Consider the following 27,165-nt stretch of genomic DNA (forward strand, 5'->3'; position numbering starts at 1 on the left):
AGTGGAATAGGAGTCCTGAAAAGTTATGGGTGCTCCATCCCTGAAGTGTTCAAGGACAGGTTGGATGGCCCTCTGAGCAACCTGGTTTGGTGGTTATCCTCACCCATAGCAGGGGGGTTGGAGCTAGGGGATCTTTAATATCCCTCTCAAACCAAACCAATCTATGATGACAGATTTAATACCACTTTATGCACTAAGAACTTCATAGTTACAGTTGATAACATAAATTTCCAAAAGCATTTTTATCAGATAGTTCAACCCTGAAGTTTGGTTTAAACTACATAGTTAAAATAGGTCAACTGGTCAGAAAATTGAGCAGGATAGAGAGACATCAAATAAGATGTTGGTAAATGCACAGAAAAGTGAAGGGCATTATAAAATAAAGATTATCTCCTAAATAAAGCCACCAAAAAGTTTGTATTTATATTACAAGCATTTCCTAATTCTCCATGCCTGGGGCTGTAAAAACAATTACAAGACCATAAATAGCAACTGATTTTAATATGAACTTGATTCAAGTTCATATTAAAAAAAAAGAAAAACCCCCAAAAACTAAATAAAAAACCCCAAACCACTACCCCAGGAAAAGCCCAACAATCACCAGTCCCACCACAGAATCACAGTATTATACTTTAAGGAGCAGATGAAGTCAAAAACTTGCAGAAAACTTCTTAGAGTAGCAATGTTCTCAAAATGCAAGTTGTTAATTATTTTTACACTAACATTTCTATGCATTTAGTTTTCTTCACCTCTTTAACCTTGAATTTTTGCCTTTTCAACATTTCTCATTTATGAAATGCCTGTCAAAAGTTTTGATATATTCACATTCAGCAGGTAGAAAGTTAAAGTTGGTTGCCCCCATTACAGAAAACGATGCTTAACAAAAAAAAAAAAAAACACAAAACAACAAACAGAACTCATGAGAAAAAATGTCTTCTATATAAATAGGCAAAAAAGTGTTGCATTACAAGATTCAGAATCTGCACTTACTCTTTACCCCTTTCTTCCCCTTTCGTTCCTTCTTGTACTGTTCCTTCAGTTTACTTATTAGTCCCTGGTCTACATCCCAAACCTCAGCAGTTGGGGACAGGTCATCTTTGTCTACATGCAGCATATTATTAAAAGAAAAAAAATCAGCAATTGGCAATGCAAGCTCTTGGTGATTTACTGTCATAGCTGTATAAGAGCATTAATAAGAGTTATTAATTAATCTTTATTTTAAAGGTGCAGTCTCCGTTTTAAGTTTATAAAAGACCAAGTTTCATTTAATACAGTTTTCCAAGGCACTGTATATTATCAGTTACATATTTGAAAATTGTACGGTAATTTGTTACCAAGGAGCAAACAAATTAAACTTCATAAGTAACTGTTTGTGTTAGATACTTCAAAATACACAAAAAAATCATTGGTATTTAGAAACAATTACTGCATCTTTAGAAAGACAGTGTTAAGAAATTATTCAGCCAGTGTTGAATAAGCAAATAAAAGCATTCATGCTATATCTCTTATGAAAATGCAAGCTGAGTAAGTCAGTGCCAGTTTATTCATGAAGACCACCATGCATCCTTTCGCATTCATTCCACATGCACAAGAAAGAAACCTTACTCCTACATATAACCAGAGAAACAAGTCTATAAATACAGTTTTTCACACAAAGATGAAGAAGAGTAATTTGTACAGGTGGACATCCCACTGCATTCCAGAAATTAAATCATAATTAGGAGAAATACAACATTCCACAGTAGTTTCAGAAGACATATATTTTTCTTTTTGACAAATATTTCAGAGTTAATTATTCTTTATGAAAAGTCAGTTCTCTACTTTTCTAAATTATCCATCTCAGTAATTTCTGGAAACTTAGAATTACTAAAAAGATAAACCTGTTTCTATGACAAGGCAAATACAACATTTGCAGAAGCACTTTTGCTAGTAGACAATCAGGCAGCAAACAAACTTGGTTTGTGTGCCAGTTTAACTTTATACTCACAAACTCTTTAGGCATGAAATCACAAGACTTAGTTCCTCAGTTCCCAACTTCCAATCATATTTACAATATGATTGTACCCATTTTTGAAGTTATAACCATTATAATCATGAAAGTACACAAGAGGAGTCATACACAGCAGAAATGAAGTAACATGCATTTAAAATAAAAAAAAACAGGAGTTGTTCCAAGCACATGTTTCATGACAAAACATGACAATGAATGAGCAGACAGATACCCTAGGATACTGATGCATCTGTCATCATTTGATGACAATCTTGATCAAAGGGGTGGAATACAGAGATGGCAAGGGCAGTGAAACATGAAACAGGAGCATAATGGCAGAGTCCCCTGAGCTGCCCTGGCGATGAGAAGGGAACGATGACATCCTACACCAAACTACAGCTACATCTACCAAACTGCAAACACAAAGACCTCAGTCTTTCTGATCACTGGGCCTAAGCACTGACAGAGAGGAAGAGTGATTACTCAGGAAACACAAGAAGCACAGAAAGGTAAGTCAGAGAACATGCCCAGTCAAAGAGGAAAAAAACTGAAAACTTTCAATTAAAAGAAAATTCCATTAAAATCTATTTAAAACTAATCAATAAAATCCCAAAGCACCATTAATAAAATGAAAATAATCAGCTAGGTTGCAGCATTGCAGAGAAGGATTAGGGAAATAAACAGAACCAGAAGATGATCACATCTAACATCAATGTAGTGCTATTCTAAAAAATCCCATTTTGGTACATTTTAAAAGGTGCAGTGCATTAAACTGGGACAGTGCAGGTAATGACAAAATTAATGTAACATGTTCAGTCTGTGTTCTACACTGGAAGTTTAGAAAATGTCTGTAGAGTGCAAAACAAATAGGGCACTGAATATAAAGACAAAGAATTTGAAGGAACTGGGCTCATTCAGTCAACAGAAGAAGCACAAGCCTGCAGACATAAATATTCAAAACCAACACTGTTGGCTGCAAAAATGTAGGCTGCACTTAGAAAACTAGATAAAACACAAACTCGGATTAACTGGGTAGGCTGTGAAATGAATTTCAAACAAGATTTTTAGGAAAACCCAGCAGTGCTTCTCTCCAGCATGCCTAGATATATTAGGCTATTTCAGAACAGAGCCATGTACCTAGAAGACCTCTGCCATTGCCCCCAAGAGTTCCCTTCCTTGCACTAAAGTGATACAGGACAGCACAGAGGACCCTGGATGTCCATTGATCTATATAACTGAGTAGAGAAAGGCTGGCTTTAAATTTTCTATTTTTCAGAAGTTTTTTGAAGATGGCCCAAGAGACTGAATTTCAGTCTCACACTGCCACCCAGAATTCTGGGCACAGTCATTCTCTGACTTATGGTCCATCTGTAAAGAGAACTTTTGTGTTTCATGGGGAAGAGAAATCCAGCGATGAACACGTGAAACCATAAGAAGAACAAAGAGACTTCGTAATAAGTGACATCTGCAATGTGTAGCACAATATATAACAATATGTACAAATTGCTGTTTGCTTAAGCAAACTGCAGTTATAAATGCTTTTTTTTCTTCATACTAAAATCACAAGGATTTTTTTTTCATTTAAAAGTGTACATATTTTTTAAGTTTGTCACATCACTTTCACTCTTCATTTAACACTGCTTGAACTTCCTCATCTTTCACTATTTTGAAGAAAAGCTGTTCCTAAGTAAAACATGCTCCATGACAGAACACTTTAAATCACAATGTTTGGAATTAATTTAACACTCAAAGTACGTTAAGGCACTTACATAAAATTTAATGTGTTCATAAAAAGCTGTAATACAGCAGAAAATAAAAGCAATCCAGACTTCCAAACACTCTGACAGGTTTGAAGAAGTCATCAACAGCAAAAATGTAACTATCAAATTTGGTGCTGAAATATTTTAGGATATTGAAAGTTGGACCTTCAGATAATACTCTCCAATTAAGTAATGTAAATATTACTAAAGCAAAACTAGGCAATATATTTAGAGCCTAAACATCAGATGCTTTCCAGATACAAAACAAAACTAATTAGAGAAGTAAATATTAACCTTTTTTTCAGAATGCTTAAATGTTTGCAAAGGTAAGAAGAGACAGAAGGAGGCTAATGACAGGAAAACAAAAACAGGAAGAAAAAACTATGAAAACAGAACAGAGCAACTCCTACATTATGAAGAAAAATATGGATTTAAACTGAAATATTTAAGTTCATGATTGATGCAATTGTTTAGGAAGTAACAGTACATATTCATTTAAATTAAGTTTCCCCTCAACATAAATAACTAACTGGATGGACCTGATATTTGAAGTAACAGTTTCATAGAGTTTAAAATAACTAAAATAAATTGGTTTAGGCACTGCATTATTTCATTTTAGAAAGCATTTAAGTGGGATAATATTTAAAATGCTATTTGTGATCGTTAACAGAGAAGTCTTGTCATATTTACACTGATTGTTAAAAAGTAACACAATCCCAAGATCTGATGGACTGTATCCTTAAATGCCCATTTAAGGAAAGAACACCTGTACTAAAATCAGTGACATACTGTGAAAAAAATATTACTATTACATTTGTAGGCATGTCTTTGACTGATTTAAATATTAAGTTACAAAATATAAAAAAACTAATGAAAATTGTCTTCATACAACAAAACTGAGAACATACTTTGAAAGATGAAACTAAGTTTATGTTTTATTTCCTCCTTCCCACTTTGTTGTCTCAGATAGAAGTTTTTTGGTAGCAATGGGATTGCTGCAGTTAAATCAGCTGTCACAAGTGTGTACAAACTCCTAAACTGCTCTGCCTTACTGTGCTATGGCTTCATTGAAAATGTAATAAACATTCTAACAGCTGTATGAAAAGCATGGTGGGTCAATTTTAAAACAGACCTTAAAACTGGGTAACTACTTGAGAAAATGCCAGACAAAGAACACACTGGAAAGTAATCCTTGGAAACAGTGACTTGGAATTTCAATGGACAAGCTAGTTCAAACAGTAGGTTTCACAGTCTGGATAAATCTTTGACTGCATGAATTACAGTATCAAACTAACTTGCCTTTTATATACAATAGTAAGACTGATACTAGAACCACAACTTTCTACATCACTATATATCTGAAGGGATGTTGCAAGCAAAGTGAAAAACTCTTGCTTCAGGTGCTATGAGATATCTTTTACCAAGAGATCTGCCTGTATGCCTAAATGAAAAGATCATCAAGAAACTGTTTAAATAACATCAACTTCAAAAGGGAACAACAGCAAGCAACTAAAATGATACTAAAAATAGACAGTTATTACCAAAACTAAAGGTAACAGCCTGCTCAGCTTCATATTCCAACTAGAAATAAGACTGAGTTTTAAAAATAAAGGTGACTAATCCTTTGATACTAGTTTTTAGGAAAGAATGCTTTCAAATCCTTGTTACCTTCAAAATCAAGATTGTATTATTTTCCTGGAAGATGGCCATTACTTAATTTTTGTAAATCTTTATTATTTTTTTTGCTCATTGGGATGTTTATTGAAGCATGAGTTCATTGTCATATAAAATGCTCAAACAACACAATCTAATGGCAGTTTGGGGCTTTTTTCACTCATAGGCAATTTACCATTTAAAGGCAGATATCCATTACTTGGATCACTATTCTTTTTCCTATACAAATTTTCTCCTTTCAAGCTCCTCTTTTGAAGCATGTAGGTTGCAGAAATTACTGACTGAACATATTTTGTTTCCCACCAAGTTACTAATAAAAAGTTGGGCTATTAGAAAAGGTTTTGGTTTTGTTTTTTTAATTTTACTAATACAAGCCATATTAGCAATAACATCTAAAAATCTCAGTTAGAAAAATAAAAGAATAGTCCATTTTTAAGTACACCCAAGAAATTAATTTAACTTAGGTACAGAAGTTTGAAGGTCCTGATAAGAAACAAATACAAAAAAAGAAAACAAAACTGTATTTGAAAGCAAATTTAATCCAGGTATAAAAACATTCAGAATCCTAGCTTTTCTTACCTAACAAAGAAAATATTCTCTTAGTTTTGAAATCAGAAACAAAACCTGAAAGAAATGTGACTACAATTGTACTTGTACCTACAACAACATATATATGAAAGTTTCACCTACAATATATCATTTTCTAATCAATGTTTTATCATCACATTCATCCACACATCCACACCATTTAGTAAGTTTTACAAAACTCTTAAGTATCATGGACAAGTTTTCCTTTATATTTAAATGCTTTTGTTAGTGTCTTACCCCACTCTGTTCCATCTCCTGAACTTCGAGCTTCTCCAGCTCCCTCACCATCTTCAGCTGTCACTAAAAAGTCAAATTCTTTCAAAGCTTCTTCAGTATCAGGGTCATCTGTAAGGTCAGCAGCTAAACCTTCATTACCAATCTGCAAGAAGATAAATATTTTCCTGCATTTGAATCATAAACAGATTTTCTAGTCATTTAGGTTAGAAGATATATAGGCTATTCTCACTGAGTAATTTATTGCAGGTGAAAACATTTTCCAATTTAAAATGCAGAAGAAGAAACTGATCTCAGTTGGCCTATCAGAACAAAAAAGAGAACAGCGCCGTCTGCTGAATGTTAGGAAATAAAAAGAACACTGACACTAGCTTTAGCAACAAAAATCCCACACACCCCAGCCTTCACTTTTATTTAACACAAGAATTAGAAAACTTTGTTGATTTTCTTGCCCTATCAACAGCTCTGCAGAGAGAGCTTACAAACTATGGTCAGAAGCCTTTCCTTCTTTTTGCTTTCCAGTTCTATTTCGGTGTTAAGCATAAGCTTGGAATATAGTTTAAGAAAACTGTCTTTTTAATATTTCTAACCATATCTTCACCTTAAACAAAACAAACTCTCTGCTGAAGCTAAGGCATCAGTGAAAAGTCTTATTTTATTGTTCAGTTCAAGAAATTTTCCACATGAGGTTATTTGCACAACGTTTTTACTTTTGCAGAAAGAGACCATTTTTATAAAAATAACTATAAATGATTCTTTTGTTTTCTATTAAAAAAAGCTTTGTCAAAAGTCAAAAAGTGAGTGTAAGATCTTAATATATGCTTAGAGATTTACTTGATAATCTTATTACCAGACTTTTAATAGAAAAAAGGGATTTAACTTAATGCTTGAATAATCTCTTTACCAGAAGTCCAAGGTATGGTGAAAACCCGTTCCTGACAAATCGGTTTAGGAGATTTAAGACTTGCATCAAGCCAAACTCACACTGCCAACTATTCAGGAAAATCCAACGCAGCATTCATATTTGCAAACAGCCTGGTTAGTTACTTTGAAGTTTGCAATGTAATATATTAAGTAAACCACCACATCTATTAGTAATGCATCTGCATATAATCCACTCTGATAACAATAGTGCAACAAATACTTTGACATTATATATTTCTAACATCTCTAGAGAAAAAAATCCTTTTGAAAGGGAATTTCAGATCTATTATAAAAAGAAAAAAAAAATTTACTTTGTGTTTCTTATTTATCCGATGCTTTTCTTTTCCTTCTGCAATATCTTCTATCATGTCATTCTCCTCTTCTTCATCACTATCATCTGCATTTTCTAAGAAATTGAATGTTTCAAGAACATCACCAGAATTCCTATAAAAATAAAAACATTAAGAGAGAATCCATTTTATTTGCTGAAGAGATTTAGAAGCTTAACCAGATTAAAAAAAATTGCTACCTGAGAGCTTAATATCTTAAAAACCAGCAAAACAAGAAATCGCTGAATGAAGAAGTTGCTACATCTGCTTAAGCCCTTATTACAAAAGCACCATTCAACAGATTCCTTCCTTAAAATAATGACTCCAAAGTGATTACATTACATAATTTAACATCAACACACAATTTTCCTGTATATCATGTTAGTATAACATTCATGTATGTATGTAATATGTACAATCAATTTCAGTTAAGTTCATAATTGTTAGTGGTCAGCTACACTCACAGGTGCTCACAGGCTCCCTAGACAAAAGTTCAATGTGAACTGACCAGCACGTATCAATGACTAACCAAATCAAGCTTTAAGCATTTCTTATCTCTTCACTTACCTTTTGATTTCCTGTCCCTTTTGTTTTGACGAAGGAGATTCACCCCCATTCAGGATCTGTTCTAAGTTCTTTGTCTCTACTGAACCATTTGGTTCTGAATTGGAGAGCCCAAGCAAAGACCTTACCCGCTGGGAACGTACATCCAATATTGTGTCTGTATAACCTACTTCCTGAAGATACCTAGTTATGTTAAGAGAAGAAAGAAAGAAAGAAAGAGGAAAGCAGATTTGATGAAAAAGGAAACTCAGTATTCACTGCTAAAAATGAATGTCACTGTTGTATCATTTAAGGAAATATAAGCTTCGCAATCCCTCTCACATGGAAAACCTTACTCTGTACTGCTTAAAGCTCAGGACTCTGAGGTCCAGAAGAGCAAACTACTATTTGCCCATCTCAGTTATGTTTCATAGAGCTCCTCAAACTGCAAGAAAAAGTATGAATACACCAATATCCAACAAGGCTACTTACTGTCGCAGTAACTGTCTGCCTTGCTTCCAGGTCAATTGGCTATTCTGAGGTACTGCAGGAACCTCTGTATCTTTGGTATCTTCTGAAAAACACAGCATCGTAGTTAACATCTAATTTATACTGCTTTTAGACACAAACAAAAACTCCCATCAAGTCAGAAATATGCATCATGATCTCTAGTTTCAACTGGGTATAAATGTACCCAAAATGTGGTACTCGGAAATCAGAATGGGGAGGGAAAAAGGGAGCGGGTGGCATTTAAATCTGTAGACCACAATTTTAAGGCACACTATACAAATACAGGCCCAAAGACCAACATTTCAAAAGAAGTCAAACACAATTCAACTTATTAAAGAGCCCAGCATTATTAGGAGAAATGCTTTCTTCCATCTGCAATACTCTGAAGAGCAAAACTGGTATTATCAACTTGATATTTACAACTGCAAAATCAGATGCACTCCAGAAAAGCAGTTAGGATAGCCTATTTTTTTCTTCTTTGGAGTCTTTCCCTTGATTTAAGATAAAAACATTCACAGCTTCTACGAAAAAAAAACGGTCAATTAATTTTGATTTTCAGATTAAAAAAATATTTACGCCATTTACTTCATAACTTCCCTAGGCATATTCCCTATAACAGACCTATGAGAGGGGTGCAGAGAAGAAAGCTGCAATAAATTAAACAGACAAAAATTTATTGTAAAAAAGTTACCTGATTCAAAAGTTGGCATTTTCAAGTCACCTTGGTTCAATTCTGTGCCATATTTTAATTTATGATATTTTGCCCTGAAAAAGTATGCAGATGTTTATCCAATTAGTCGACAAGACTTTGAACAACTCAAAACATTCTACTGTTCCCATTTAAAGCAACCATACCAACATAGTACAATTAATCCAGCTAGAACTGTTGTGATAATTCTTGCATCAAGCAATTATTTCTAGTCTTTCAAGAACACAGTTTTGAGACAGTATTTTGGCAATTACTCACAATTATCAAGTAACTTACAGACAAGAGTTTAGTGTGTTCTCCAAGAATGTGGGGTTTTTCCTTTGTATCATCTAATAAAAGAACCTTTCCTGTGTATTTTTCAATAAGAGAACCAGCAGGTTCAAGAACTTAGAAGAAATAATTTTTCCAGTTGTACCACTGTCATAGGTAGCCAGTCACACTACAATGAATGAACTGATTTGGGGTTCCTGCCTATCTGCTACTTTTGATTTCCGCTTCAATTTGTCTCCTGCTCCGTTTTAGGTTACGATACCTATCCCTGAGAAGAGCCATGTTAGAGTGATTGTTTCTCTCACCACCTGTATTCTCTTCTGGATTTTCTCCTCCTCATTGACAGGAGGCTTAGCTTCTGATTTCTTCTTAGTCCTCATATGCAAAAGCACCTCAGTCCTTCCCATCTTCTGATCTCTGATTCACTAACCCTCATCTCTCCTTCTCCATCTGATATGCCAAGGCCTGAACAGCAGGCCTAGGCCTGAGCCGATTTATAAGATGAATCCTGAACATGATGCAATTAATACCATCAAGATTCTTTAGTTAAAAATAGATGATCAAAATATTTATATTAGTTGTTCTTAATGCCAAACTGGCTGCTGTAGAGACATCTGTATAACCTTGTGTAAGATATATTAAGAAATTCTCCTAACTAATGTCCCTAAGGGCTTGTTAGCAGGAGAAATCCTCCCAGACTATCCCTAGAGACTTGTTAGTGGAATATTTTAGGCAAAAAGCCTCCCAGCCATGGCCTGGGCTCTGGCCCTGGCTAGTCAGGAAGCATGCCATCAGAACCAGATTATTTCTGCAATAAAGGCTAACAAGTCACTTGGACTTGTTGATTTGGGCCTATAAAAGCTGGACCTGTTTTTGGGCAAACCTGAGACCTCACCTATAAGCAGACACATACCACACAGGATCTTCCCAATTCCTGGGAAGGCTTCTCCAGGTCCTCACTGCACAAGGACTGTGACTTTGGATAACAGTGAAGTGTTTGGGCAATTGGGGATGTATCCTGCTCAATCACTAGTCTTTCTCTCTCATATAGCAATGATTAGATACATTACCTTGCTTATTTTTGCTTGTTGCTAAAGCCAAATGAGTAATATGCTTATTGTTTTATCAAATGTATCCCCTTACATCTGCCTCAACTTTAATTAAGACCATTCTTTCCACAGGTGTCTGTGTCCATCCCACCACCCCCATGAATTGGCCAAACACCATCACTTTGTAAAATACTGGTCTTGGTGGTAGTATTTCCATGAAAGTATACATAAGCCTTCAAAATCTTATCCTCTACCCAAGTTGCCTATCACAATGTCTTCAGCTCCCTTTACAACCAGGAATCTCGTCCAAACTACCTACACCTATATACTGGAATTCTCAAACTTCCTCACTGATCTTTGACAGTTTGACTTTTACCTCCTAGATCCTTTGCAAAAATACTCAAAATCTCATGGTACAGAGCTCTAGGTGTTCTGCACTAGAGCCAAAGTGAAAAATATCCATAAAAACATTAGCAGCCTTATTTTGATGAAGCCCTCTAAGCAATATAGTTGTTATCACTCCAAATGAAACATTTGACCAAAGCTTTAAGAATAACTGAACAACACTTAGCTTCCATCACTCATAAAAACTATTCTTGAATATGACACTTCTCAAGCAAAGACACATGCTGGACAAAATCATGCTGGACAAAATGGAACACATGCTGGACAAAATCAAGGATTTCCAAATACCCTTCTGCAATGCCTGAGCCACTACTGCAAGTGTTTTCAAACTGAAAGTATAAGCTGGTACTCAAATGGTGCCTTATTTATTTGATGGCAAGGATTTTCTTAAAGATTACACAAATTTCTGCTCAAATTGCAATTAGGCAGTCTCAGTAACAAACTGTCAGTAGATGGCACTACTGACCCTTTTCAGTAAGATAAAATCCCTCGTTTCATGGCAATCACACTTTAACTGAAAAATTGTAAAGCTCCTGAAGACTTTTTGTGACCTGAATCCAACTGCCAACTAAACAGAAGCATATTTTTCAACTACTTATGAATATGTTCATAGCTCCTCCCTGCACTAGTTAGACTGTCTACCTCAGGTGCTCTCTTTAAACTGAGAGACAAAACTTTGTGCCCCATTGTAATAGGGCAATGTTCCACCAAGCTTCCCAAATATGAGACGTACAGTGAGAGATCGTAGAAAATGCTTATTGGCTCAAGACAGCTGAAGCATGTCTGGTTAACTTGAAGTTGGATGGGCTACAGTTTGCTAAGTCAATCCCTTGTGAAATGTTTTTTCATGATCGAATGTTTGGTTTAAAATTTGCCCTTATTTTCTAAACTTTGCTGTTCAATCTCCTGAGAACTTTGTCACAATTTCTCATGCACCTGCCTCGGGATATTTTAAAAACCTAAACCCCTTTAAGAAACTTGTCAAGCTAGTCTGGGACTTTACAAGTACATACTACAATTTATATGCCCTATAAAGTACTGTCCATTTGGGGGGTAAAAAACCCCAGCAACCCTAAGTAACTAAAATGAAAATAATTGAAGTCAAATATAGTTGACAAAATAATTTTAACTCAATTCATAAGTGAAGCCAATAAAGCACGATAATTGAAAATCCAACCTAAATTTCTTCAATTTAGAGCTGTGACATAATATTTAGGAGCAGTTGTTCCATTTTGGAGTTACAATTTCAAAACATTAATTAAAATTCTACTTTAACTGTTCATTAGCACAGATAACGATGTATCTGATCTAGAATTATACCAATGACTAGCCACTACAAATAAGAGAAAATATTGCTGCATGCAATGAGACCAGTTGTCTTTCAAATCACAACTTCAATTTCACAGCGAAAATTTAACCTTATTAAATTCCAATCAACTATGTATTTGCATATCTATTCCTTTCCCTGATGGGGGTATTACTAAATATCTTAAAAAACACTAACAAGCTACAATGTCATTGACGAGTCACTGACAATACTCCTCCACACCACAGAGTAACTGAATTCTACAAGGGGCAATGTTTCAATCTTTGGAGTATTGACTTATCTAAGGCTGGGTTTCTATGAGTAAAAAAGAGCAGAAGAAACAACATCTAACTTGATTTAACTGCTTCTTGCTATTTAACTGTTGAATCACACCACTCAGTTGGAAGGGTGTAAGTTAGCTCCAGTCCAAAGCCCACAAAGCCAAAACAGAGCCACAGCTTCATGATTTCAGCAAGTCTCATTAATTTAAGCACAACACTATGCTAACAAAGCTCAGAGTGGCTCAGAGCACACAACAGACAACATCTGCCTGGGTCTGCAAAGCACCATAAAATACACACTAGATACACACCAAGGAACCCCATGCATGTAACTGCATAGGACCTGATTTTATTACTAAAAAATTATACACTATCAAAGCATTTAAGGACACTAAAATAATAACATTTTGCTTGTCTAAAACAGTAGTACACATACTTAGAGATAAATACTAGAAATATCAAACTACTTTGTAACAACTACTGCATTTTACTTAATCTTACACACTGATGTTCTGCCTCACAAGCTTTTTCTGAGAAATCACAACAGTTGTCTGAATGAATTTGTTCCTGACTCATAACTGGTATTTCACTGCATGGAACTTTCTGATGGCATCAGGGAATGAGCAACAAGAAAAGAAGAAAAAGGGTCGGGGGAATCAGGTGCAGCACTGAGATTTGCTATCAACAATCTTCAGGTCTGAAATTCTCAGAATTTATTTTGCTTCAGAGCTGGAGTATTTTCTTTAGTTGTGATTCTTCAGGGGAACAATGACAAAAAAAATAACTTCCATTATCCTGAATACTGAGTGCAACAAGCCAGAAACCAACATAACGTAATTCTTGGATGATTTACTGGCAAGTCAGTACCTGCTTGCTTTCAATTACTCAATCCATCATACTTTCACAGTTAGATCCCTTCAAACTACTGAGCATTTGTAGCTTCCTCGTTGCCTCCCACACATTCACCAGTCAACTCAAGTTTCAATTCCCACTTCTAGCAATCTTCATGAGAATTACGGCTGAAACTTATGCCAGGATCTTCCTCTTGAAACCTGCTACAGTGGAGGATTGCACCCAATACCCACAAGAACTAAAGCAAATAGTACATTCCTGCTCGTATTCTTCTGTTTCTTAGCCATCAGATGAATTTCAGAATTTTGTGGGAAGACTATAAGGGCAGCTTCATTTCAGGAAAGGAATGAGGTTTCACCAATGCCATTCAACTTGAAATTGTGCATCCTGTTACAGGATGTCTTCACACTGCAGGTGATATTAAGTGCCTCTGATTTATCTCAATAAGTGGGCAATTCTCACTGCTTTATGGTGTACATTTGCAGAAAGTCCCTACAGAGCACACAGTTCATTCCTGCCAAAATACGCAAAACCTTTTCCTTCAACTTCAGAAAGTTACTTACATGCAAGACACCAGCATCTGCCATAACAGCATATTGTTTCTTTGATATGGGGTGTTAGTTACACCCCAAGACCCTGCATACCTTTCATCTGCCTTGAACCCAGAGTGACTTGCACATTACCTGAAGATATTGATATGACAATGCAACTTTTAGCCATACACTGGCTGGAAACCTTGAGTTACTTTTCATTAAACGGACAGGGCTGAATGAAGTAATAGATCCTTTATGCCCATTACTTCACCAGAAAATATATGATTTGCTGATGTGGCTTTCTGTATGAATATACAATGTTTTCTGAAACACCTCTATACTGGACACTTCACACAGAAGAACAAAGCTATCTTGCCAAAACATTAGGTTTTAATAGGAAAACAACTGAAACTTATTTCTGTACTAGTCCCTTACTGATAACACTGATCCATAATGTAAAATATATTTCGACATACTTACGCTTGGACAACTAACTTAAAAATATCCAGGTGAAATCTCACTACATTTTGCTACAAAATTTGAAGTTTAGTCTGACAGGAATGTTCTCTCCAAACCAAAGTACACAAATAAAAACTACATATTTTTGTTGCCTGATTGTCAAGATGTTTCACATTGGACTCAGCTACTTTTTAGAAGCAAGTTAAAATTAAAAATAAGACCCGAGTCCTCTAGTGAAAGTATAGGCACTTGACAAGATTATTTCCCAAGTGATTTCACAAAATTAACTACCAGTTTTGGTTAAATGAAATAACCAGGCAACAAAAGAAGGTAGGTTTGAAGGACATTAGCCTGTACAGACTGAATGAAATTTTAATTTTTTTAAGCAGGAAATTAGTGCTACAGAAAACACACCTGGTGAGGCTAAATATGCAAGCATCTACCACATTAAAAAAAAAAAAAAAACAAACCAACTACAAAATGAAAAATCAATTTTTTAAAGGATTTTGGTCCTTCACAAAATAGTTTTCATCATGCAACACATACAACATAGTTGAAAAGGAACAAGAGAGCAGTATTTTTCACCCTTTCCAATTTAATACAACTGAAGCACAGATGAAGGTACAGTAATAAGGTATGAACCCTTTGGGTATGTTCACTCTTACTCAGTATACCATAACTTGAACCTAGAGAAGAGAAACTGTCCCGTTTGTCTATTTAAGACAGAAGTCCAAACATTTTGCAAATTATTCTTTATGTCTTTTTATTTTAAAAGACAGTAAGTTTTTAGAAAACACAAGGTGAAGACATTCAACTTAAAGATAAGTTTACATAAAGTAAATCACAATAAACTAATAAGGCATTTCACTTAATGGAAGGGAATTCATCTTAGTCTACTAAGTATTTCAGGTCAGAAAAAAACTAAACCGTTTGTATACTTACCTTTCTTGTTTTAATGCATATTCCAACATTTTTATTCTTCTCACTAAATCTTTCTTCAAATTTTCTTGGCCCTTTCTTTCCCCTTGTAAAAACGCTATCCGAGCCTGAAAACACACAAAAAAAGCAAAAACATATTTTATTCCCTTTGGTACCCAAAATAAAGCAACAAAGTCTGTCTCACAAGGAAGAATATAAGATGGAAGAAAGAAAAACTGTATTTTTTTTAATTATTTCAGCAAGTCAATAACAACAGAAGTATTTCTACCCTAGACTGAGAATTATTTTCTTTTCAAGATGAACTGGTATTACAGCCTGTGTAGTAACTCCACAAGAAGGCACAAATGGCAATCATATGAAACATTTTGATATATACAACACTTGTGTCCTTGAAGCATTTTCAGCATAAGTTCTATTATACATTTTCTTCCAAACCAAAAGCCATGTTAAATTAGCTACACTGCAATTAGCAATTCACCTTTTAATGCCACCATACTGAACAGATTAAAAAATGATTACCTAAATTCAAATACAGAATTTATAAATCCATTATACAGGAAACAACTATTTTATGGATTCACATTTTATTTAATACTGAGAACAGCTGAATTTTAGACTATCAAGGGACAATTGGGTTTAGTGTCCTGCTTTATATGAAGAAAAATAATGATTTCTTTTTTTCAAAGCATCAGTCATACTTCCCACCTAACATAAAAAGAAGCAAGGAAAACTCCTACTTGCCTGCTAACCTAGTAGAAGATAATAAATTCAGCAGAACATATAAGCCATCTCAACTAGCGCAAAAAATTATAGTTGAAAAATAAACATAGTAAGTTTGTCGAGGAAAAAAGTAGTCTCTTCACTACAAAGTGAAAGGACTTGTGTTTTGATTTTTGCAAGCCAAAATCCAAGGGAAGACAAGTGAATTAGCAGATGGAAATACAAGATTTAAACAGTTAATGACATTAGTGGATTTGCCATCATCACAGAAACATCATTACAAACTCATTTGTCCTCTCTATGACTTTAAATTGACTGAAGTCATTGAATAGCTAATTGAGTGCTAGATCCAACATAAAATTTCTTGGAAAAGGGATTCAGACTAAGGAGTAGAGACCACACTGCTCTACTGAGCTCAAGAACACCACCATTTCATTACCACACGAGGCATGGGGAGGAGGGAGGAAGTGCTACAATTGGCACCCAATCTATCTGAGAAGATTTTTGTAAAGGTCGTGGTTGCACATTTCCATTTCTCAGTGGTTACAGCCTGAAACAGGCTAACCAGGGTGATAGCATTGATGCATTCTGCATGGCTCCTTTTCTGAGCCCAAGTGATATCGCCTGTAAGGCTTCACAGATCAGCCCTGATCTTAGCCACTCTGGCCTTGTGCTCAACGGTGAACCAAATTCAAACATGTTTCTTTACTTTGCGTAAGTTAACTCCTGATTTAATCAATTAAAATCCTAGTGAGAACAAGGCAGTTAAGAGTATTGCAATTAAAAGTCTGTCATGAAAGCACTCAACTAACCACGGGCACTTGGTGAGAAGAAGCAAGGAACCAAAGTGTATTGCAAGAGAGGAGGGATTTGGGAGGAAACAACACCAACTCAACACCAAAAAACCACAAATACACCCAAACAGACTGTACTGTTTGCACAGATATGTAAAGATAAAAGGTAGAGAACAAGATCCAGAATCAGCAACTATAAACCCAACTATACTCAACTGCAACTATGCTAGATTCCAAAACATACTCCAAAAATTATTCTAATCAAAAAGAAAGTTAACAGCCTTCTACAGAAAACTACAATAATTTTCCATAATTTCCACTCCTCTAGTACCTAGGGCAGCAACTGATCAATTTCACAAGTCTAAGATACTATCCCAATTTTCACTAGTCAATGCACAGTTGTTCCACAGCACACAGAGTTACAAATGTGGGGTTTTTTTTAAAAAATGTTACCTGCACATTTGCACAACAGCATACTACAAACACTTGGGAGTTACTGGCTGCCTACAGACTCCATCTACAAAAATAAACTCAGAACTACTCTGGTAGTTCTCCAATGAGAGTTATGAAAGCTCCTATGCCCTTTGACTTGAAAGCAATTCTCAACTCTTTCCAAAACTAAGGTCTTCTTTAAGTGTTGGGCTTCTCCTCTTTACTTATCTTCCACTGGCCAGCACCCTTTTGTAACTGTTTGACAAATCTTAGCTGCAATTGTTGACCCTTATTGCAACCTCAGAGAGGAAAATAATGTAATTGTAACCTACACAGAGGGAGGCATCTGCTTCCTAAATGCTGACAGCCCAACTTTTTCCTTTTGGAAACGTTTCTGGAGTACCTGGCCACACAGAATCAAGTCTCCATACTTGACAGTACTGCCCAGACCTCACACTTTTCAATCAGACAACTTAATGAGCTACATGATCTTGAGAATTAATCTAGTACAGAATAATGATATAAAAATAAAACCTAAAAAAAATTAATAAACCCCTAAAGATTTGCTTTACAAAAAGAGCCCAAAAACCACTTTTCTATACAACAGTGTTTATAACAATCTTTACAGAGTCCAATAGGTTGAGCAGAAAGGTTACCACACAAGAACACATTATGCAGTTAAGGCTCCGACATTTTTGTCAATATTATCTGACTTCTTTTATCAGAATTTCTTTCTGTAATTGTTTGTACACATGTTTGACTGATTTTGGGATTTATTATTCTTTCTCACTGTAACCATCACATGGCTAAAACACAGCAGAAGTTAGCTATGCAGAAGTTATGAGCTCACTCTTTAGAAACACAGAAAATCAATTTAGACTTGAGGTATACTTAGTCATCAAGACCTTCAATACAAAACCAAGAATCAGATCACCAAAACTCTGCTCTAGAAATTAATCAACTTGCTTCCTTCAGTCTTGAACTGAGAAAGGACAAGTGTCAAACCTGATACACTGCATGACTATGAGCCTTATGAATTAACACACCTCCTTTTTTAAAAAGCAGTAAATCTCAGGGTCGATAAAAGCACAAAGCAAACAAATTGCCCTCAGGGACGATGAACTTAGGTTCCACACACAAGACAAATACTCAAAAAATTGTATCTACATAACACAACTTTCACAATCCTTACATACTCATTTCCTTTGAAACAGTTCTCAAGAGAGATAGATTTGATACCATTTGTAAATATACTGATGACTAAAGACTGAAGCAAAAAAATGGGAAACAAAATGGCACACAACAAATTTGTATTCACCTTTCCACCCCACACTCCACCCTCCCCAGTTACAACAGAATTCCTTCCACTGCCTTCAAATGATCTGCAAGTCCTCAGGCTGATACCAAGAGGACCAATCCTCCTCCACCTCCTATTTCTGTTCCTTCCACTGTGCTGACTTAGCTGCTAGTGTGGACACACATCAAGTCTACTGAGAAAATCATTCTGTTTATTTTTTACTTGGTTCTGACTTACATCAGTTTCCTGATCCTACTCTGTCTGCAAAGCCACGGGAGTAACTCAGCCTGGCATAAGGCATGCAAATGGAATACTGAAGTAACAACCCCTTTCAGTGGCAACATTGTCCTCGTTCAGCCTAAACTGACCATGATATCATAACCTGCATTCTAGGGTTTAAAAAACATGAGCAGACAGACTATGAAAGTCAAATACGAGTCTTAACTCTTCTGAATTGAAAATTCAATTAAAATCCATTTTTAAAAATGTATTAGCAAGAACATTTCTTAAGGGGGAGAAAACCACATTCTTTTATAAAGCATGTAATAGTTCTGTAAGTAAAAACATGGCCACTCATGGCTTACAAAAATCCAGCCGGATTTAGCTGTGCACAGATTCTGTTAGAACAGTTTTCAATCCGGGTAAGGACTGTATTTTCAATTCTTCAAAGCTTAACCAAGGCTTTAATTTTCAGAGGAGGTTCCTTCTCTTCTACCAGCCTGTAAATTTTTGTATTTTCAGTATTTTCACAAAGCCCTGAGATCTACTATGTTTCTGCAAAACTGACATTTAAACAACTCTGGGCTCCCTCTACACCTTGGCCCTCAGCTCCAAGTAAGAGTACCACCACACCAACTTGCTCAGCTTTATTAGGAAAGAGAATTCAGGGAGCTTTGAGAAGTAGTTAGAGTGACACATACTTTGTATTTGTGCAAGGATGCATTAAATAATGTCTGAAACTAGGCAAGATAGAATTCAAGGATATAAAGAATTACTGAATAGCTGCTTGAACAGTATGGATCTCAGGACAAAGAATTATCTTGTGTTAAAAAACTACAAAATGCACATAAAGAAAGGAACAAATAAAAAATCTAACATGTTAAAATCACATTTCACTGGTACTCCACATCCCTAGTATGCAATTACACTGTTTGATGAAAGTGTAACAGAAGACTTAAAGTAGTTTACTAAGTTACTTGTACATAACTTTAAATTATTAAAAATATTGTATATCATTTGGAAACTCATATATGAAAATTTAAAGGAAAAGAAAATTAGGATTCCCCCCCCTTTATTTTGAAAGAAGCTCCTAAAACTTTAGAATTATTTTCTACACGTCATACAGCACCAAGCATAGTAGCATTCACATTAAAATTGCACTTTATTCCTTTAACAGCCCAGAAAAGCTGGACAAACTTCTTGTTGATCAAATGTATTTCTCTAAACCATTGAGGAAAACAGAGGGAAGTTATTACAACATTTTCGGAAGGTAAAATTACATATGTAACCTAAAGGTTATATAGTAGTTAGGATATCCATATAGGATTTGACAGTCTTATTTTCTTAATAAATTCTGACATGCCATATTTAAAATACTTGTTGAGCATCTCAAATCTAGTGAAACGTATTAAAGGGAAAAACAGGCATAAAAGAAACCTGGATGGTAAAGCATGGAAGACTGATTAAAAGCCTTCTCTTCTGCTGTTGAAGCACTACCACTTTCCCATACAATTCAAACAATCAAATTCCAATAAGTTTACCAATACAGGACTACACTCAGAAATACTTTCTTTCAATTTCAGTTCTAAATATTGTTAACTCTTAATATCTGTAAATTTATTTTGAAAAAACTCAACTGTATGTGAAGTAATGCCAGCTAGGCACTGCTTGTTATTTTGCTTTTCTAAAGTCCATTCAGACTTCCAGGAGGAAGGTAGGAAAAGCCTGCCAGTAAATTTTGAAAGAAGTGCAATACACTGAAACTACTCAGTGCACACATTAAGCGTGTGCTTATCCTAATAGGGCAGGTCACAAACCTCAAAACAACAGGAACATTTTATCACACAATAATACTAATCTAATCATGTTTTTTAGATGTTTATTATCCTGAAAGTGAAGTAGTTCACTCTCATTTAAGAGTGAACACATCTGTGCATGTATCAAAGTTCCAGTTCCCATTCACAAAAGGGAAACTGAATATAAGAGAAGCCTTCACCTTCATTTTTCAACAAACACAGTTTAAAACTTCAATTCCTTCAGAACAACTAAAAGCATGAGTTTTAGTGCATTCTTGCCGATCTGCTTACGTTTATGTATTTATTGTGAATCCAATTAATCCTTAAAACTGTCAATTCAGGACTAAAAGAAGAGACCTTGACTACTATAAATAAATAAATAAATAAATAAATATTTTGTAAATTAAAGTCTTGAGATACTCTCTCTAGTAAGTTGCACAGTACAATACATGTCAATGGCAACATCAGGACCATATGTGTTTTAAAGACATAATACTCTTAAAGACCCTGTAGACTAAAAAATAACTGGAAGACAAAAAAAATCGAGAAACAACACCTCATATATTAACAGAAGATATTTGCTTCATAAAATAAGCTCAGGTAAAAGATGTGGGGGTAAAAAGATTTTAACAACTGGTTAACAGCAGTGTACATCTGAACAACATTTGCAACTAAATAAAGTAATTTTCTGCACAACCTTATGAAGGGTCAGTTAAATATGGGGATAGCAAACTACTACACTTAAGAGCAGCAAAGCTAAAATGTTTCCTGAAGGTTACACTTTTACAGATCTTTTCCATTTGAGCTGATGATCATCTCTTGCTCCCCAATTTATACTTTTTTGAAAAACTCCAGTGATCAGTTTCTGACAGCTTGTTAAAAGCAAATCCTAACCACTAGAAGAGTGACGTAAAAAAGTGGAGCAACTTTTGGACAAGAGCAGCAGAAACAAGAATCCCAGCTAGGTCTAAGGAGGTTAATGACACGGCTGACATACAGGAGGATTTATGCATTCTAATGCCCCCATCAGGCTGCAGTGGGTATGGGAAAGACCAGGCTCACAAAACTTTCTCCTTTCCTTAACCTGTCCTTCCTCTTTCCAACTCTCACCACACCAGTCACACTCAAAGGTCTGCCTCTTCACTACTGCCAAGTTCAATCAGCTTCTTCAACCAACTCAGAGAAAATCCTCTTCTGTGTTAGGGTCAAACTTCTGAGTTACAGCTTACATTCAGCATATGACTGCCTTCATTCTGTCACTCTTCCTGAGAATTTTTTCACTGAATAATTTCTTTCTTAGGATTTTTACAACCACTCTCTTAACCAAAGTGGTATTAAGAACAGTACAGTAACAAAACTCATACAATTCATAATTGTGTTTTCAAAGTCTAACAACCCTCTAAACATCTTGGTCTGTAAACAAAGCAAACCAACTCTCTGTCCCTAAACTTTTATCCAGTACAGAGAAACCAGTGGATGTGAGGGGGAAAAAAAAGAGAGACCACATGTCCAAAAGAAGCAGAAGGCCTAAAAACAATGAATTCACACTCTGGTAGCATTCTCCTCAATGTTGACTAGAGTTGACTAAAATGTACAACTCTAAAAACTCGAAATTATACAACTTTTTTTTTAATAACAAATGCAAGTGCCTTGGGAGTTTATCATTCATTGACCACTCTTGTAGTAGTGTTCTTCATGCAAGAACAGGCTTATAATATTTTGTTTCAGTTTAAAACTTACCAAACAATGAGCACATTTAATTTATAAATTAGTCTTTATTTTCAATTTCAGTCCCAGAGATACTCCTTCAGAAAAGTAAGCTCCTGCCTAGGAATGTGTAAAACAACTTCCATCTTCCTGAAAGCACATTCTACTCTGTAACACTCAATTATAATATTAACTTCAGGAAAGTGAAAATAACCTGGTCATTATCATTAACAGACTCTAAAAGAACTACCAAAATGCTCTATGCCACAATGTCAGAATAACAGTCACTGTCCCTACATACTAGATCTCCCCAAAATCAGACATCAGACCTGAGATCCAGCAGATTTTATCTGAAAGCCATTAAACAGGCATTATTTCTTTATTCAACTGACAGCTAACAGGAATGCTTGGAGTCACTACATAATCTAAGCAGACACAAATGATCATTTTGACTTCAAACAAACCCATTCATTTTTATCTCCAAGTTTTTTTCACCAGTATCAATATAATTCTACTGAGGAATTACAACAATTCCATTCAAATATCAAATGTCATCACACAAGATAATCAAACAGCCAAATAAAACGTAGGCAGCAAAAGTAATTCTTATTAGTTATAAGCACTTACTATTCTGTGAAGTGTCTGAGCAGCAGACACTGCTTTCAGTATTTCAACTGCATTTCTTAAGCAGGTTAAGTAATCCATGAAACATGTTTCAAAGCAAGCTCCAAAGATGTAAGGTAGTCATGTTTCTAATAATAATTTAAGAAAGCTCTGCAAACAAACACAAATTAAACTAATTCTCTTTACAATTCAGACTGACAATATAAGTATCCTCCCCCAAAGAACTTCCTGAAGTTCGAGTCACAAAGTAAAACTATTAAAACTCAATCTATTTTCTTAACAGACTTTCTATGGAATTTTAATTTGTTTCACATCAGTTTTTCCAATAAATAAAATAAAAATTTAAGGTGTTCATATGCCTTTTACAGAAACAAAGTTTATACAAGATGTTAGGTGATCACCCATTGCATGATGTGTTTATCCAGCTGTGCATTGGATATTTTGTCCAGAACGATCCTCTGAGAGAAAGAATCAAAAAACTTAAATGAAATCCAGAAGGATTACATCAGCTGGCTTTACTTGATCAACAAGAAGGGTTACACAGTCACAGGAAATCAGGTGTGATAAGCAGGACTTTCCCCTCATGAAGCCATGCTGCCTGTGACCAGGGACTGCGTTGTCTTTCAGGTGTTCTTCAATAGCTCCCAGAATAAGCTTCTCTATGATTTCACCAGTCACTGAAGAGGAACTGAAAGGCATGTTGTGACCAGAGTCACCCTTCTTGAAAACTGGGATGTTAGTCAGCTTACAGTCAATTGGCACATCTCCAGATGTCAGCCAAAAATTAGCATTTTTTCACAAATGAAAAGGAATTCTTACTGGACTATCATGTGGCAAGAAATTATTGCAGGTTTGCACTTTTAAAATCCATTAAGTCATGGTATTTTCCAAATGTCTGTGCTGGAAAAAGCCCACAACACAGCTTCAACACCAATGACAAAAGCTGATTCTTGTTAAAATATCAGCTATCAACTCTAAGTATTCCCTCAGTCAATTAACAAGACTGTATACAGCATTTCCTATGTAAATTTTCTATTTTAAAATATTCTCTACATTATTCCAGTATGAACTGCTTAAGAGATGCAAAGCTTGTGAGCAGTACCTTCTCTGCAGAAAAACTAATGAAAACAGACACAGACAAGCTTGTGGACAAGTATGAGTCCAGTCACCAGGTTCAACAACCAGTGGCAAAATGCCCTTTAACCACAGATTGCACAGTGTTTCAAACACTTGAGAAATACTCTTGGCTATCACAAGCCATGTCACCACAGTGCAGCATGTATTCTGAAAACATTTAGCATCATCATTGATGTCATTTATTCATGACAAGTTCTACATAAAGCAATGCTAAAATAATCACAGAATCACAGAAGTTCAAGACTGGAAGAGACCTATAAGATCATCAAGTCCAGTCGATGACTGGATGCCTAAGGAAATTTCACTTTACTTTGAAGTCTCCAAAGTAGTTGTCTGTCCAGACCCAAACTCATATTTAACCATGCAACAATAATCAGAGATTCAAAAGAAACTGTTGAATATGCTTTTATCTTCCCTCTATATTACTGAAATACAAATAATAAGGGTGCTGAAAATAGGTCTGCAACTTTCACATAATGCTGTGGAATTATCCCAACTTACAGCACAAACTGATTGCAAAAAACACACTGAAGTGCAATGAAACCAGAACAACAGTAAGGAAAATTCTTAAAGAAAGGTCAAGATTACTTGGCAATTGTTGAGTCTTAGAATTCACACCACAAGGGTTCTTGCACATTTTCTTCTACCTTTAATTTTCCAGAACAGCTTTCTGCCCTGGACAGGCATATTCAACAATCCAGCAACAAGCTATCAAACTACTTGTACTTTGATACTTGCTATCCATAACCTGTTGAGGTCTCTGCTTTAGTTATCAAACAAAAAGGTCATTGCCTGCCTTAGCAGACACTAGCTATGTTAGCTACATTCCACCTGTTACAGTAGAGATAGCACTGGCTTCCTTCTCATTTAACCAAGAAATCCCTTAGTTCCCTCAGTTCCAAGGGTCCAGATCTTCATTTAAGTCTAATGCCTTAAGAAAAAGCATGGGAAGAACATACAAACTCAATAGCAGTAGATTAGACTACAGAGCAATAGATAGCTTCTTGTGAATCCATTTCAATTTCCTTCCTGTGTCTCCATGCAGAAAGGATTCATAAATTTTCATTGTATAAAAATTATGTCAGTATATTTTACACTTGTTGCCTGATTATTTCTCTGGCTGTTCTACCAAAACAAAATACAAAAGATCAAAACAAAACCACCCCAAAAAACACCCGCACAAAGAACACAAGAAACAAAAACAAAAAGCAGTTACCCAGCTTCACACATATATCTATCACACTCTCACTGGGATTTTTTCTTTTAAGGTGAAGTTCCAGTCTGCTGTGTAATACCCCTTAAATGAAACTATTTTCTACTGTAAACTAAAAAACCTCTGAATAAGTCTAAAACCCAGTGAGGCACCTAATAAGGCTACTTCACAGACTGCTTTCTGATATAGTGAGAAGACTGAATTCTAAATGGATCAGTCTTCAAGATGTTATTTCCAGACCTCAAAATGGTTTTATATCAAATTTTCAGCATTCTTTTTAAAACTGTTACTAAGCAATGAGACATTATATTACAATGTTGATTCTGCCAGATCTGCATAGATCACAAGACAGAAATCACTTCCCAATTTCAGTATTTGTAACTCCCTTATAGCACTTGCAAAGCCAAGGATCATTCAGAGGTTTTATTAATTTCTTTTAGCAGGAAATTCACAGGAGTCATGGAAGACAACAAATCAGCATGACATCAGCACAAGTTCATCTTCAGTTGCAGTTGCTCATTCTGCCATCATAACCTCTGTTTTCTGTATTTCTCCTAAATGCAGGAATCTTGCAAATAACATCTTTGAAACAAAACCCAAAAGTAGTTACACACCTTGGACCATCACCACCTAAAAGGATTCACACACAGTCTTTTAAATTGCTTGACATTTTTGGCAATACATTTTGCTAGTAAAAGAAATTTCTTTCCAATAATGTGACAGCTACAACCAATAAGACTAATTATATATACACACCAAAAGACAGTATTTCAATTTAGTTAAATTAAAAGTATCTTCACTGTTAACACCACTATATTGGTATAGTATTCCATTAACACGAAGCTACTTTTGACAAAGTGCCACATTTGGAGCTTTGTTAGACAGTTAATACTAAATAGAAATTAGAATATTAAGCTAGGTCTCTTTACTATTATGAGTATTCATAGTACAAGAGTACATAAATAAGAGTGAAGTTGAACACTTTGTAGTGTGGCAGGTTCTTACAGTCACTACAGAGTTGGAAAGGAAAGGGAGGAATTGCAGTGTGGCAAACATCCTCAAGAATGTACCCTTCCTCTCCAAAATTAGGAACACCTATTTCTTATTTAGGAATAAATAAAGACAAAAGCATAATCTACAGCAGACTGGGAACACAGTGATCTAACTGACTTAGGCTGTTCTAGTGATGAACACTCATGCCAGTGTTCATCAGCTGCAGCTCAGCAGCAAACACTCCTAAGGGACCAAGAACTAATAAAGTCTTTAATGTAAGAAGTCATACATATAAAAATATATATACATACATATATATATATATACATACATACATATATATATATAAAAAAGAATAATAAAAGAATAGAATCTTACAGAATGTACAGAGCTTTGCATTAAGGCAATGGCAACACCACCAACAACAAAATTTAATATAATCAAGTTAATGGAATTAAAGTTATGGAAGAGTAAGGCAGTTAAAATAAAAGTGTGTAAGGCAGTATTTTCAGTGAGGCATGAGAGAAAGTTGACAAGGAGCAGGTATTTTGCACCTCCTAAATGTTAATCTGGCTTCCTGGCACAGAACATCACCAGCACTGTCTAATTTACACCACTTCACCAGGGAGTTAACAGAGACAGTAGTCCTGCCTTCTACCAATACAACTGTACTAACCTTGCTGAAGATATGAAACAGAATATGTGTTATAAAATTTGTAAACCTGTTTAAATGCTCTGCTTAAACTTTCTTCTGGGACTCCTGCTTGCCAAAGCAGGATCTTTTCTTTTCCCAGGGTCTCAAGGCATATAGCAGAATTCTGTTCTGGCACCCTGGGGTCTCATCCTCCAGGAATGCAAACCAGCACAGTTTCAAGTTA

General features: G+C 35.4%; 1 protein-coding gene across 5 annotated transcripts in view; it reads right to left on the minus strand.

The window, feature by feature from the left end:
* STRN3 (striatin 3) overlaps positions 1-27,165 on the minus strand; it is a 60,070-nt gene that overhangs the window by 25,151 nt on the left and 7,754 nt on the right. For 2 of the 5 annotated variants that reach the window (XM_059475208.1, XM_059475205.1), the window contains exons 2-8: positions 15,359-15,462; positions 9,244-9,317; positions 8,535-8,616; positions 8,067-8,246; positions 7,482-7,614; positions 6,250-6,391; positions 991-1,101 (exon numbers count right to left, since the gene is read on the minus strand). In XM_059475208.1, the coding sequence (XP_059331191.1) occupies positions 991-1,101; positions 6,250-6,391; positions 7,482-7,614; positions 8,067-8,246; positions 8,535-8,616; positions 9,244-9,317; positions 15,359-15,462 (826 nt within the window). The remainder of the gene's footprint in view (positions 1-990; positions 1,102-6,249; positions 6,392-7,481; positions 7,615-8,066; positions 8,247-8,534; positions 8,617-9,243; positions 9,318-15,358; positions 15,463-27,165) is intronic. The other 3 variants (XM_059475209.1, XM_059475207.1, XM_059475206.1) reach the window with 2 other exon arrangements.

Source organism: Ammospiza nelsoni, chromosome 6 (genome assembly GCF_027579445.1).
Source record: "Ammospiza nelsoni isolate bAmmNel1 chromosome 6, bAmmNel1.pri, whole genome shotgun sequence".
Lineage (NCBI taxonomy): Eukaryota > Metazoa > Chordata > Aves > Passeriformes > Passerellidae > Ammospiza > Ammospiza nelsoni.